Source organism: Camelus bactrianus, chromosome 9 (genome assembly GCF_048773025.1).
Source record: "Camelus bactrianus isolate YW-2024 breed Bactrian camel chromosome 9, ASM4877302v1, whole genome shotgun sequence".
NCBI classification, from domain to species: Eukaryota; Metazoa; Chordata; class Mammalia; order Artiodactyla; family Camelidae; genus Camelus; species Camelus bactrianus.
Window position 1 is genome coordinate 43,418,980 of NC_133547.1, and position 12,955 is coordinate 43,431,934.

At 35.8% G+C, this 12,955-nt stretch overlaps 1 protein-coding gene across 2 annotated transcripts in view; it reads left to right on the forward strand.

The window, feature by feature from the left end:
• Positions 1 to 12,955, forward strand: part of MAGI3 (membrane associated guanylate kinase, WW and PDZ domain containing 3) — a 219,073-nt gene that overhangs the window by 175,158 nt on the left and 30,960 nt on the right. For both annotated transcript variants that reach the window (XM_010968506.3, XM_074370220.1), the window contains exons 9-13: positions 1,805 to 1,993; positions 4,254 to 4,859; positions 6,086 to 6,117; positions 8,121 to 8,277; positions 9,407 to 9,498. In XM_010968506.3, the coding sequence (XP_010966808.2) occupies positions 1,805 to 1,993; positions 4,254 to 4,859; positions 6,086 to 6,117; positions 8,121 to 8,277; positions 9,407 to 9,498 (1,076 nt within the window). The remainder of the gene's footprint in view (positions 1 to 1,804; positions 1,994 to 4,253; positions 4,860 to 6,085; positions 6,118 to 8,120; positions 8,278 to 9,406; positions 9,499 to 12,955) is intronic.

Sequence of the window (12,955 nt, forward strand, 5' to 3'; positions counted from 1 at the left end):
TTTATAACTGACAAGCTTTAAGGCATGCCTCTTAGAACACTTTGCTAAGAGGGCAGCAACAGATACACATAGTTAACCCTGCACTTGAGACTAGTGCCAAATATGGTCTAAATATGAAACAAGTCACCATTGTTCATTTGAGTCATTAAGGAAATGAGCATCAAAACCACAGTGAGAGACCATTCTACGAATACTGGAAGGGCTATAACCAAAAGTGCAGACAGTAGCAAGTGTTTGCAAGGATGTGGAGAAATTGGAACTCTCATACATTGATGGTGGAAATGTAAAATAGTGCAGCCACTTTGGAAAAGTTTGGCAGTCCTTCAAAATATTAAACATAGTCACAGTATGTTTATGGTAACTGCTGCAGTTCCACTCCCAATATAATCCTAAGAGGAATGAAAATATTTACCCACATAAAACCTTGTATGTGAGTGTTCATAGCAACTTTATTCATATTCAGAATAGCCAGAAAGTGTAAACAACTCAAATATCCATCACCTGATAAATGGGTAAAATGTGATACATTTACACAGTTCCTGTACAGAGGAATATTACTTGGCAATAAAAAAGGAATAAAGTACTAACACATGCTACAACACAATGAACCTCATAAAAAGTATGCCAGGTGAAATAAACCATTCAAAAGACCACAGATTATATGATTCCGTTTATATTAAATGTCCAGATTGGGCAAATCTATAGATAGCAAGTAGATGAGTGGTTGCCTAAGACCAGGGTGTGAAGGCGGGTTGGGGAGAAGTGAGGAGCGACGGCTAATGGGCATGAGGACTTCTTTGGCGTATGAGAGGAGGAGGATAATGTACTAAAATTAGATTATGGTGATGGTTACAAATCATTGACTTGTACCCTTAAGTGGCTGAATTCTATCACATGTGGACTGTATCTCAGTAAAGTTGTTAAAAAGTGATTTGTCCAGAAAGTTTAAGCCACTTTTTTAAAAGATTATTTAAACAATGCTTTTTAAATTATAAACCTGTACAAAACCTTATGAAAACTATTGTACAGGTTTTCATAAGTGCCGAGTGGAAGAGAGGAGGGAACGTTTCTGGGGAAGAGAAGGGAGGTAGCATTTGCAAGTATGGATCACTTTTAGCTGTAGGATCATCAGAGGAAACCTCTAAAAATAGGCTTTTTAAAGAAGCTGTGCTTATTTTTTTTTCCTAACGTATCCACTAAACATGAGTAAAAGAGAAAGAGGCATGAGGCTATTTACTCATAGTGCAAGAATTTGCTTCTCTCATCAGATATAAATTAGAGGCTACAGAAAGCCCGAGTTGTGAATTATAAAAAGTTCTCGATGTACTCTCCTTTCTAAGTCTGTGACAGTTGCCTTCATCTTCCTAGTATAGTGTTTTCTACATAGAGCTCAGTAGCTGCTTTATTCAAATGAAATGTACAGCTGAATGAATGCCCAAAGCTTTTTAGGAATTTAATAATAAAAGTTGTCCCTGAGGTATGTCATTTTGACTTCATATAAAAGACTCTTTGGGGTGAGAAAAAGTAAGTACAAACAAGGCAGTGAGGAGGAGGTAAAATAGATTCTTTTACCTTTCAAATAACATAGACAGGTCCTCTAAAAGAGAAATGATTCATTGGTTACGTTTTTTTTTTTTCAGTGATTTAGGTTATGAATTCAAATTCTAACTGTTCTATAACACTAGATTCTCTCTTATTTTCTTTCTCTTATGGTTTGTTATATTTAAGTTATATAGATTAACTTGGAGATTAGCTTTGAGGGATGTATTCATTGTAATTATTTTTGTTTCTCATTTTCCCACAGATACGGAAAAATCACACTTTACTCGAGATCCATCCCAGCTTAAAGGCATCCTTGTTCGAGCATCACTGAAAAAAAGCACAATGGGATTTGGTTTTACCATTATTGGTGGAGATAGGCCTGATGAGTTCCTACAAGTGAAAAATGTGCTGAAAGATGGTCCTGCAGCTCAGGATGGGAAAATTGCACCAGGTAACAGATTTTTCAGAATTACTTGAAGAATTGTGATACTATAACAAAAATTATAGTGCAAATGTATATATATTATACATATGTAATTTATATATAACAAGTATATTAATAGCTATGTACATATGTATCATGTATAATTTACATATATGTAAATGAGAGAGAGAACTAAATTATGCAAGTGAAGAAGGAGATTCCTATATTAAAATAGTTTATCTTCTAAACTAAGTGCATGCTAGTTTTGAGGGAGGGTCATTTTTGCAGATAAGAGGAAACTTAGTGAAAACATTTTTATTAATTTTTTAGTCTGTATAATTTTGAGATAACTCTTTGGCTGTACTAAGCTGTAGACTTATTAACCATCTCAGAAAACTATTTGATTATTTGATTTTCTTTGATTATATAGGGTAATTTTGGAGTTGGTTAATATTTACCTATAATCTTTTTTGAAAAATGATCCATTGTGGTGTTTATAGTGATTCTGAGTAAATTGTTATATCCCAAGTTTTTTCCCCAAGTTGATTTTTTTTTTTTGCTTCTGTGAGGCTGTTAATAAAAATTAAACTGCTATGTTAAGAATTATAGACAATAATATTACCATTTTACAGAGCTGTACAAATTTGTCTTTTACATAGTTCTCCCAAAGTCTTTACTTGATAATTGGTAGATATTTTTATGTGGCTGGCAGCTTTTATGGCTGAGGGGGTTAGAGGAAGTTTAAGACTAGTTACTGATTATGGGGAAGGTTTAAATACTTTTTTCCAGAAAGATTTTAGTATTCCACTGAGGTTGCTTCTTACAGTTTGCTAGACTTTTCTAATCTGTTTTTTCACACACCATGTGTAAATACCATTTGGACAGTTCAATTGTCATCTTACTTTTAATGGCACATATGAACTTATTTTCAGTCAGGATATGAGATCTCTCATATTATGCTTCCCCATTTAGGTGATAGAAACTTAAAACAAGGAAGCTTAAAATAATCAAAAGTTATAAAGAAAAATTTTTAGCTCTCCTTTATTATTTTATAAAATTAACAATTGCTGGAGATTAAAATTAATCATAAGGTTTTTTTCTAAGTCTTCAATTTTGACTTTTTTGTGTTTTGTCTATGAAACACATCTTGTAGTTATTGTATATGCTGTCAGGATTTTATGGTATAAATTCAGATTTGCCTAAAACCGTTATTAATTTACATAGCAATGCAATACTTCCATAAAAATTCTGGGAACTTCGACCAGGGAGGAAAAATCAAAACTTTGTTTCTAATTAGTTTAATTTCAGTATCTTCTTGGATTTTGAAACAAATTTTAATGAACTAACATTTATTTTTAACTACCGTTCATGTTGATTTTTCAAAGCCTACACGCAATCAGAACAATTTAAAGCACCTTTATTTGGCAATAACCTGTTAGATAATCATATTCTAATAAAAGCAGCAAATAGATGAGACATCAGAGGACAAATTTTAAAAGTTAAAGCTGAATTAAAAAACACACAACTGATGAATGTCAAGTGGTAATGACACTGCAACCAAAGTGGTCATAATAATGTAAAATGTGGAAAGCAAAACCAGCTTTTACAAGGATTAATTCAGCTGAATGTTTCAGCATCTTAAATAATATGTTCTTTGCTTGTGTTGAATTTTTTTGTTGCTTATTTCCCCTTTTGAAAACTGAATTACACTAAATTGAAAATCTCCGCACAAAAGAGTGCTAAAAGAAAATACACTCATAAGTAATTATTCTAACTTCAGCCCTACATTGTTCAAACTCGAATGAATTTTTCAGGACATTGTAACCAATGGTTACTTAAAATCAAGAAATAAGGTGCTATTTAAAGTTGTCTGTTTGTACAAGTAGCCAGTGGAGTTATTTGCTCCTCTTCTGTGTACTGAATACTGACTATAAGGTGCCCAGCTCTGTGTGACCACTGAGATATGTCTCATAGGATATACTAACAATGATAATATAAATTTGCAGCTACTTTTTAAAAGATTCACTTGTGCTTCAGGTTACAGCTCTTTACCACTAAGATAGTTAAGATTTTACACATTCATATATTCTTTTTAGAGAGGAGTCACAGAAGGGAGAATGACATGTCTGTGTTCAAAATCTAGCTTTTCAGTAGTTAATGTACTGTAAGAGGCTTCTAGAATTCAAATTGAGATGCTAAATAAATTTCAGTCATTTTTCTTCTCCCCCCACATAAAATTGCCTTATTTGGTGGTTTGAATATTTTTAACATGATTGTGTTTTACCAGGTGATGTAATTGTAGACATCAATGGCAGCTGTGTCCTTGGTCACACCCATGCAGATGTTGTCCAGATGTTTCAGCTGGTGCCTGTCAATCAGTATGTAAACCTCACTTTATGTCGTGGTTATCCACTTCCTGATGACAATGAAGATCCTGTTATGGACATTGTTGCTGCTATCCCTGTCATCAATGGACAGTCATTAACTAAGGGAGAGACTGGCATGAATACTCAGGATTTTAAGTCAGGAGCAGTGGTTCTGGACCAGAATGGAAAATCAGGACACACCTTGATCAGTGATCGTCTCAATGGACCATCAGATCTGAGCGAGCAGAGAGCATCTATGGCATCTTCAGGCAGCTCCCAGCCTGAACTAGTGACTATCCCTCTGATTAAGGGCCCCAAAGGCTTTGGGTTTGCAATTGCAGACAGCCCAACTGGACAGAAGGTGAAAATGATATTGGATAGTCAGTGGTGTCAAGGCCTACAGAAAGGGGATATAATTAAGGAAATTTACCACCAAAATGTGCAGAATTTAACACATCTCCAAGTGGTAGAGGTGCTAAAGCAGTTTCCAGTAGGTGCAGATGTACCATTGCTTATCTTAAGAGGAGGTGAGTAAAAGCACAGTAAGGAAAAATCTTCATTGTTCATGCATTTTTATCTGTTAATCATTCTTCCTTACAGGTCAGAATCTCTCTTTTCTCAGCAGACTTAACTGGTAATCGGTGTGCATTTTCCTTAAGGTCTCTCTGCTTCCATGAGCAGTATCTTTTGCAGCAGCTTTTTTAGTTATTAGTGGTTTCATTTGTGTCCATTATGGATTTCTTTCCCTCTATATTCTTTTAAAAATCTAATTTATGACTTTAATGATTAGAGAGAGTCACAACATGTGCTACTTCAAATGAAATATGTCCTCTTAATTTCGTTTTCTCTGCTGATGGCAATAATAGAAGTGGACTCTTTGAACCCATGGTACTTCATCTGGACCTCTGTAATGTACCAAAGATGCTTTGAAAGAGCTAGCATCTCTGTGAAGAAGCAAAACGTTGGATGGTGTGTTAATCTGTTCTGTAAAGCAATCATGATAGCTTGTGCTCATAAAGCTTTTATCTTAAGCTCTAGTATCTGTCCATAAATGTTAATTAAACCCCACAGTACTCATGCGAGAGAAACATAATTTTTATTTTCCAAGGTCATCAACTGTCTTGAACTGCTCCCAGACATAAATCCATTTCCAAAGACTAATCACAAAGTTGGGCTTTAATGGGCTTTTTAAAATCCATATCTGTGAATGACTAGTATTTTAAAGAATAAAATTTAGCCCTTCACACGTATCTCTCTGGCTTTTAGTTTTCATTTTTTGAGGCAAATGAGCAGTTTAACTTCACTGGGGTATTTTTCATTATTCTCATTTCTTTGAACTATTTTTGTTTCTTCTCCGGGTGACACAGGGGAATATGCTCAGAGTAGGTGCAGATCTCTTAGTGAGGGCTGGAGAGTTATTCAGAGTTCTGACAAATAAGAGCCCAGGGTTTGGTATTAAACGGGTTGGGTGTCAATTTCCTGCCTTGTTACCTGTTGGTTTGACGGTGTAGGAAAGTAATGTTAATCTATTTGAGTCTTCATTTACTTTATCTATAAAAAGGTAGTAACATTTATGTCTTAGGATTGTCATAAAAAACAAAATAATATGTGTATAATGTCTGGCATGTAGGATGTGTTGGACATAATTTACTAGCCTACTAAAAGCTGAATCTAGTTTTATCATAAACATGAGCAGTATTTGTGATCTGGAAATGCTTCCTCTGTTTTTAAAATGTGGCTCATTTTTTTTAAGGTCCTCCTTCACCAACTAAAACTGCCAAAATGGTGAGTATACCACGGTCCTCAAATGCTTCTTCCCACCACGTGGAGAGAGCCGCTCACAGTGGTGGCAATTGCAGACTGGAGAGGTCGGGGGGCGTTCTGCCCTGGGCTTCTACTCTAGCGAAGCGTGTGAGTTAGAAAAAGCCCGCTAGAAAGGAGGTGTGCTCTCCTGGTGAAGTATTACTGTTGGAGGAATATTAGAGGCCTGTACTACCAATAGTTCTGTCCTCTAGGTAGTAAAATGTGGACACATTAAAGTGCCTATTGATCAGTCCTTTTACTTTCTTCATTTTTGTTTCAGAGGAGCAAGGGGAAGAAATAGCTTACTAGACAGAGATATCTACAAAGAGAAGATGTCGTAGTTGCACATAAGGTCATGGGGACTGTAAATGCCCACTTAAGACAACCTTCTGATGTTTAAGACTAAATAAGACTTTCTAGAGTCATTGTAGACTCTACTCAGTTTGTTTATCAAGCTGAGAGGCTTTCAGATTTGAAACAGTGTTTGGCATTCTTCTAAATAACTGACTAGCCTATTTGAGGACCTGTATAGAGAATAAGATCGGAAAAGAAGGATGCACCAGATAATGCTATGAAAGAAACTGTGCCAGGTACACACGTGTAGCTACGTAAATATCCACAGTTACCTGGATGTGGCTATAAAGACAATTATGTAAATATCCTAATTTAGCTCTAGTTTGCATGATTTGGAGTCTATCATCTGAAAGCTAAAAGATGGTCTTCCATAACCATAAACCATAGGCTACTAAACAAAAGACCATCAGATATGAAATGGATTAATTCTCTGTGGCCCACCAAATACGGTGCTCTGCAGATTTGCTGTTTTATGGATCAAAAGGAGAGAAACACGCAGCATTTAATAGACTGTACCAGTTAGATGCGGTGTGAACAGAAATTCTTTTTGTCTCTTCAGTTAAAATTGTGCCATATTTTTCTCCATTTCTCTGGCCCCTCTGGTAATCATTTTTAACTCTTGCACTACCATGTCTGTTTATAAAGGATGCCAGTGCAGCCATGGTGACTGAATGCTTTGTAACTGATGAAAGTCTCTGATGCCCTCTCACTTCTTCTAGGACACAAGAGAAAAGGGAGACTGCTCCTGTCTCCCTGCCATCTGACTAGGTCTGGGTCAGGGAGGGGTCCCTCCAGCATAACACTTTGTAGCACCTGTCCTCCCGCTGCCCCTGCATTCTAGTCACATTCATTATTTTATCACAAACATCTATCATCTCTGTCTCCTAATAGCTCAGTATAACAACCTGTTCTCAAAACCATAGTATTTAGTTTCTTAGGCTATTTATTGGATTTCATTTTTTAAAATTTTATTAAAGAAATCATTTTGCTTGGCTGTTATTTGGGAAAAGTTCTATCTGAAAGAGATCAGATGAAAATATGCTATTCTGTTTTCCCTTATCTGATTCCCTGGCATAGTGCATTTTTTTCGTAATATGCTTAAATTGACTGTGCAGGTTTTCACAGTGTCATCTTTATAACCCAAATTAGAGTTAACACTTCCTGTTTTATTTTCTTAGAAAGAAAATTCTCTTAAACATTTTCACTGGGAATTAAATTCAGGGAGTGGGGAGATGGGGTTTATCAAGACTTGTATGGAGGTGTTCTCTCAGAGCCTCCCTCTTGCTTTACTTACAAGTGCCGCTTTGGGTTGTAGCCCTATTTATCTTCTTCTCAAAGTCAATTTGCATTTTGGTGGTGGGGAAAAGGGCAGAATTGCTTAAACATAAGCTAATTAAGGCCTTTTGGTTGAGAGCATAATAAACTTTTTCTAATTTAAGTGAACTGTGTTCTAACCCAAATACACATGCTGTGGAAGGGAATTCCTGGAAGACTGCAGATGTGCTGTGGCTTTGACCCCTCCACCTCTACAGCTGTAATCAGTTGACATACCCATTTCAGGCAACAGTTTTTATGTACTCATCAACCATCTGGTTTTTTGAAATACTGAGGAAGGCCCTTTTCCATTTCAGAAAACAGATAAAAAGGAAAATTCGGGAAGTTTGGAGGCCGTAAATGAGCCCATCCCCCAGCCCATGCCTTTCCCACCCAGCATTATCAGGTCAGGATCCCCGAAACTGGATCCTTCTGAGGTCTACCTGAAGTCTAAGACTTTATATGAAGATAAACGTAAGTAGCTGGGGAATGTTTCAGGAGAGCATGCAACAAAATCAATTAGAATTTTTTTAAAAAACTCGGACTTTCCCATCTTTCAAAACCACGTTGGAGTTATTCCTTCATTCCCATTTTAATATGACTCTGGGCTTCTTCCATTTACACTCAACATTCATTCATTTATTTTCTTCAAAACCATGTATTAAGTGCCTGCCATCTACCTGACATCATAGTAGGTAATGGGAATACAGGGGTAATAGGTTACATAGGCCCTGCACCCAAAAAGATGATTAAACCGAAATGGAAGCCAAATAGCTAATCAAGTAAGTGTGCAAGTAAGTACAAATAAGCCCCTGACAGGTGCAATAATAGAAGAGTGAACTGGTTGACTTGGGATCTAAAGTAGGAAATGGTCAATTTTACCACTGTGGGTAGGAGAAAGTGCCAGATACTGCTTCGTCTGGGAAGTTAAGCTTTAACCAGGTCTTCAAAAACAGAGAGGTGTTTATGAGACAGATAAAAAGGAAAGAAAGAAAGGAGTAACGTATGCACATTGACCTTGCATGGCCTGAGTTCTGCAAGTGGTTGGGTTTAGCCGGGAGTGGTTGGCAAGGGAAACCAGAGGGGCGGGCAGGAGTAGCTTGTGGAGGGCTTTATGCTGATCTGAGGGAGCTGCAGACAGTGATATACACGATGGAGAGCCACAGAGTGCTCTTAACTATGGGCATGAAATGACTGGACTTGTGTTTTAGAAAGATTTTCCTGGCAGGAGTGTGGAGGATGGTGAATCAGAGGGGTGTGCAATCTGAGTAGGAAACAAAGAGTGGATCCCTTAGAGGAGTCCAGCTGAGAGATGATGAGAAGAGACTGTGCATAAGGCAGAAGTTCATTTTCATACTAATTTTCTTGCTAATGATAGATGTTTTCCAAAGTCAAATTATAGATTTACATAGGCTTAATTTTTTTAATTTATTTAATTCTAGAAATAGATCTAAATTTACCTTGGAAAAATGGACATTATATATAATTGACTTCATACTTATTTAACCAGTTGCAGATCTTTATCTTTATGTATGTGTATGTGTATATATATATATTTATATGTACGTATGTTTATATATATTTATTTTCTGGTTTTCCTTAGCACCAAACACCAAAGATTTGGATGTTTTTCTTCGGAAACAGGAGTCAGGGTTTGGCTTCAGAGTGCTGGGAGGAGATGGACCTGACCAGTCTGTAAGTTTAAATATTTTGGAATTTGGCTGTTCCTGTTTAAACTTCTATGGGGAGATTTGGTAGAATATGGTAGTTTTGTTTTCTGTTCTTTTTTTTTTTTTTTTAAGATTTTTTTCTCTAACAGTTTCATTAATATGAAGAACTGCCTTTCTGTTAGTGTCATAATACCTGAGGCTAAAACTAGGTAAAAACTGAATATGGCAGCTGTAAACTGGAGAGTAACACATGTTTATGTTTGCAAAGCATTTAAATCTAGAATTTTATTTATACAGGATTCTCATTTACAGTTAGTTTAGAGAACAAATATAATGGGTTTATTTTTGTTTTGCCCTTAGTTTGAATGACAAAGAGTAATGTGCTTTTTAGAATTTAAGAACATATTTAAAGTTTTTTGCATAATATCAAGAAAGACTACATTATTGTCATGCTTGGAAGTTAGCTGAATAACAATATTCTCTTAAAATGACATGCTTCTATTTCTGACTAGAACATTTGATCTACTTAGTCATATTGGTTATGGTTAAAATGATCATCAGAGACAAATAAAGCTTAAGGCAGGTTGCCCTATACAGGGCAAATATGAAATACCTTGATTGTTTCTTTTTCTTTCTTTTCATTATCAGAGTATAATTGACATTAGTTTCACGTGCACAACATAATGATTTGATGTTTGTATACACTGCAAAATGATCATCATGATAAGTTTAGTTACCATCCATCACCATAAAAAGTTACAAATTTTTTTCTTGTGATAAGAAGTTTTAAGATTTACTCCCTTAGCAACTTTCAAATATGCACTATAGTATTATTACCACAGTCCCCATTACATCACCATGACTCACTTATAACTGGCAGTTTGTACCTCTTGATCCCCTTCAACCACTTCAGTTACCCCCCAGGCCCCTTCCCGTTCACCATTCTGTTCTCTGTATCTATGAGTTTTGTTGTGTTTATTCGTTTATTTTCTTTTTTAGATTTCACATATAAGTGAGATTATGTAGCATTTGTCTTTGTCTGACTTGTTTCACTTAACATAATGCCCTCAAGGTCCATCCATGTTGTCACAATTGGCAAAATTTCATTCTTTCTTATGGCTGAGTAGTAATCCATTCCTAACTGCTATGGCTAGGACTTCCAAATACTATGTTGAATAAAAGCGGCAAGAGTGAGCCTCCTTGCCTTCTTCCTGATCTTAGAGGGAAAGCTTTTAGCTTTTTACCGTTGAGTATGACGTTAGCTGTGGGCTTGTCATATATATATGGCCTTTGTTATATTAAGGCATGTTCCCTCTACTCACTTTGTTGAGAATCATTATAAATGGATGCTGAATTTTGTCAAATGTTTTTTCTGCATCTATTGAGATTATCATATGATTTTTATCCTTCATTTTGTTAATTTGGTGTATCCCACTGATTGATTTGTGGATATTGAACCATTCTTGCATCCTTGGAATAAATCCCGCTTGATCATGGTGTATGGTCCTTTAAATGTATTTTTAAATTCGATTTGCTAATGTTTTGTTGAGAATTTTTGCATCTTTGTTCATCAGGGATATTGCTCTATAACAAAGTAGGAAGCAATAAACTACATCTTAAAAAACTACATCAACCATTAGAAATAATCAAGGGAAACATGACTGGTCTGAGGGAGGTATGATCCAGCATGGCATGGTAGGATACTGAACTCACCTCCTCCCATGAAGAGACTGTCTTTTCTCTGTTATATATTCTTGTCTCTTTTCTGTAGATTGACTGACTGGAAGTGTTTGGATTTGTTTCTGGGCTTTTTTGTTTGTTTGTTTGTGTTTTTTGTGGGTTTGTTTTTTATTGAAGTATAGTCGATTTACAAAGTTATGTTAATTTCTGGTGTACGGCATAGTGATTCATTTATACATATATATATTCATTTTCATATTCTTTTCATTACAGGCCATTACAAGGTATTGAATATAGTTTCCTGTGCTGTATAGTAGGGCCTTGTTTTTCATCTATTTTGTATATAGTAGTTAGTGTCTTCAAATCCCGAACTCCCAGTATATCCCTCCTCACTCCCTTTCCCCTGGTAACCGCAAGTTTGTTTTCTATGTCTGTGAATCTGTTTTGTAAATAAGTTCATTTGTGTCCTTTTTTTTTTTTATTCCACATATAAGTGATATCATATGGTATTCTTCTTTCTCTTTCTGGCTTACTTCACTTAGAATGACAATCTCCAAGTCCATTGATGTTGCTGCAAATGGCATTATTTTATTCTTTTTTTAGGCTGAGTAGTGTTCCATTGTATGTATATGTATATGTGTATGTGTATGTATATATACATATATGTATGTGTGGACAACTTCTTTATCCAGTCATCTGTCAGTGGACATTTAGGTTGCTTCCATGTCTTGGCTATTGTAAATAGTGCTGCTATGAACATTGGGGTGCATGTATTTTTTCAAATTAGAGTTCCCTCCAGATATATGCCCAGGAGTGGTGTTACTAGATCATATGGTAAGTCTATTTTCAGTTTTTTAAGGAATCCTCAAACTGTTTTCCATAATGGCTGCACCAAACTACAATCCCACCAGCATTGTAGGAGGCTTCCCTTTTTTCCACACCCTTTCCAGCATTTAGCATTTGTAGACTTTTTATCGATGGCCATTCTGACTGGTGTGAGGTGATACCTCATGCCAGTTTTGATCTGCATTTCTCTGGTAACTAACAATACTGAGAATTTTTTTCATGTGCCCATTGGCCATTTGTATCTCTTTACTAGGGAAATATTTGTTTGAATTTTCTGCCTATCTTTTTGGGTGTTTTGCTTTTTTGTTATTGAGTTGTGTAAGCTGTTTGTATATTCTGAAAATTAAGCCCTTGTCAGTCACATTATTTGCAAATATTTTTTCCCATTCCGTAGGTTGTCTTTTTGTTTTGCTTATGGTTTCCTTTGCTGTGCAAAAGCTTTTAAGTTTAATTAGCTCCCATTTGTTTATTTGTGCTTTTATTTCTATTGCCTTGGTAGACTGCCCTAGGAGAACATTGCTAAGATTTATGTCAGAAAATGTTTTGCTTATGTTTTCTTCTAGGAGGTTATGATGTCTTATGTTTAAATCTTTAAGCCATTTTGAGTTTATTTTTGTGCATGGTGTGAGTGAGTGTTCTAACTTCATTTATTTACATGCAGCTGTCCAGCGTTCCCAACACCACTCGTTGAAGAGACTGTCTTTTCTCCATTGTATATTCTTGCTTCTTTTGTCGAAAATTAATTGACCATAGATGTGTGGGTTTATTTCTAGGCTGTCTGTTCTGTTCCATTGATCCATATGTCTGTTTTTGTGCCAATATCAAACTGTTTTGATTACTGTAGCTCTATAGTATTGTCTGAAGTTTGGGAGAGTTATTCTTCCAGCTTCATTCTTTTTGTTCAGTATTGCTTTGGCAATACTGGGTCTTTTGTGATTTTATATAAATTTTAGGAC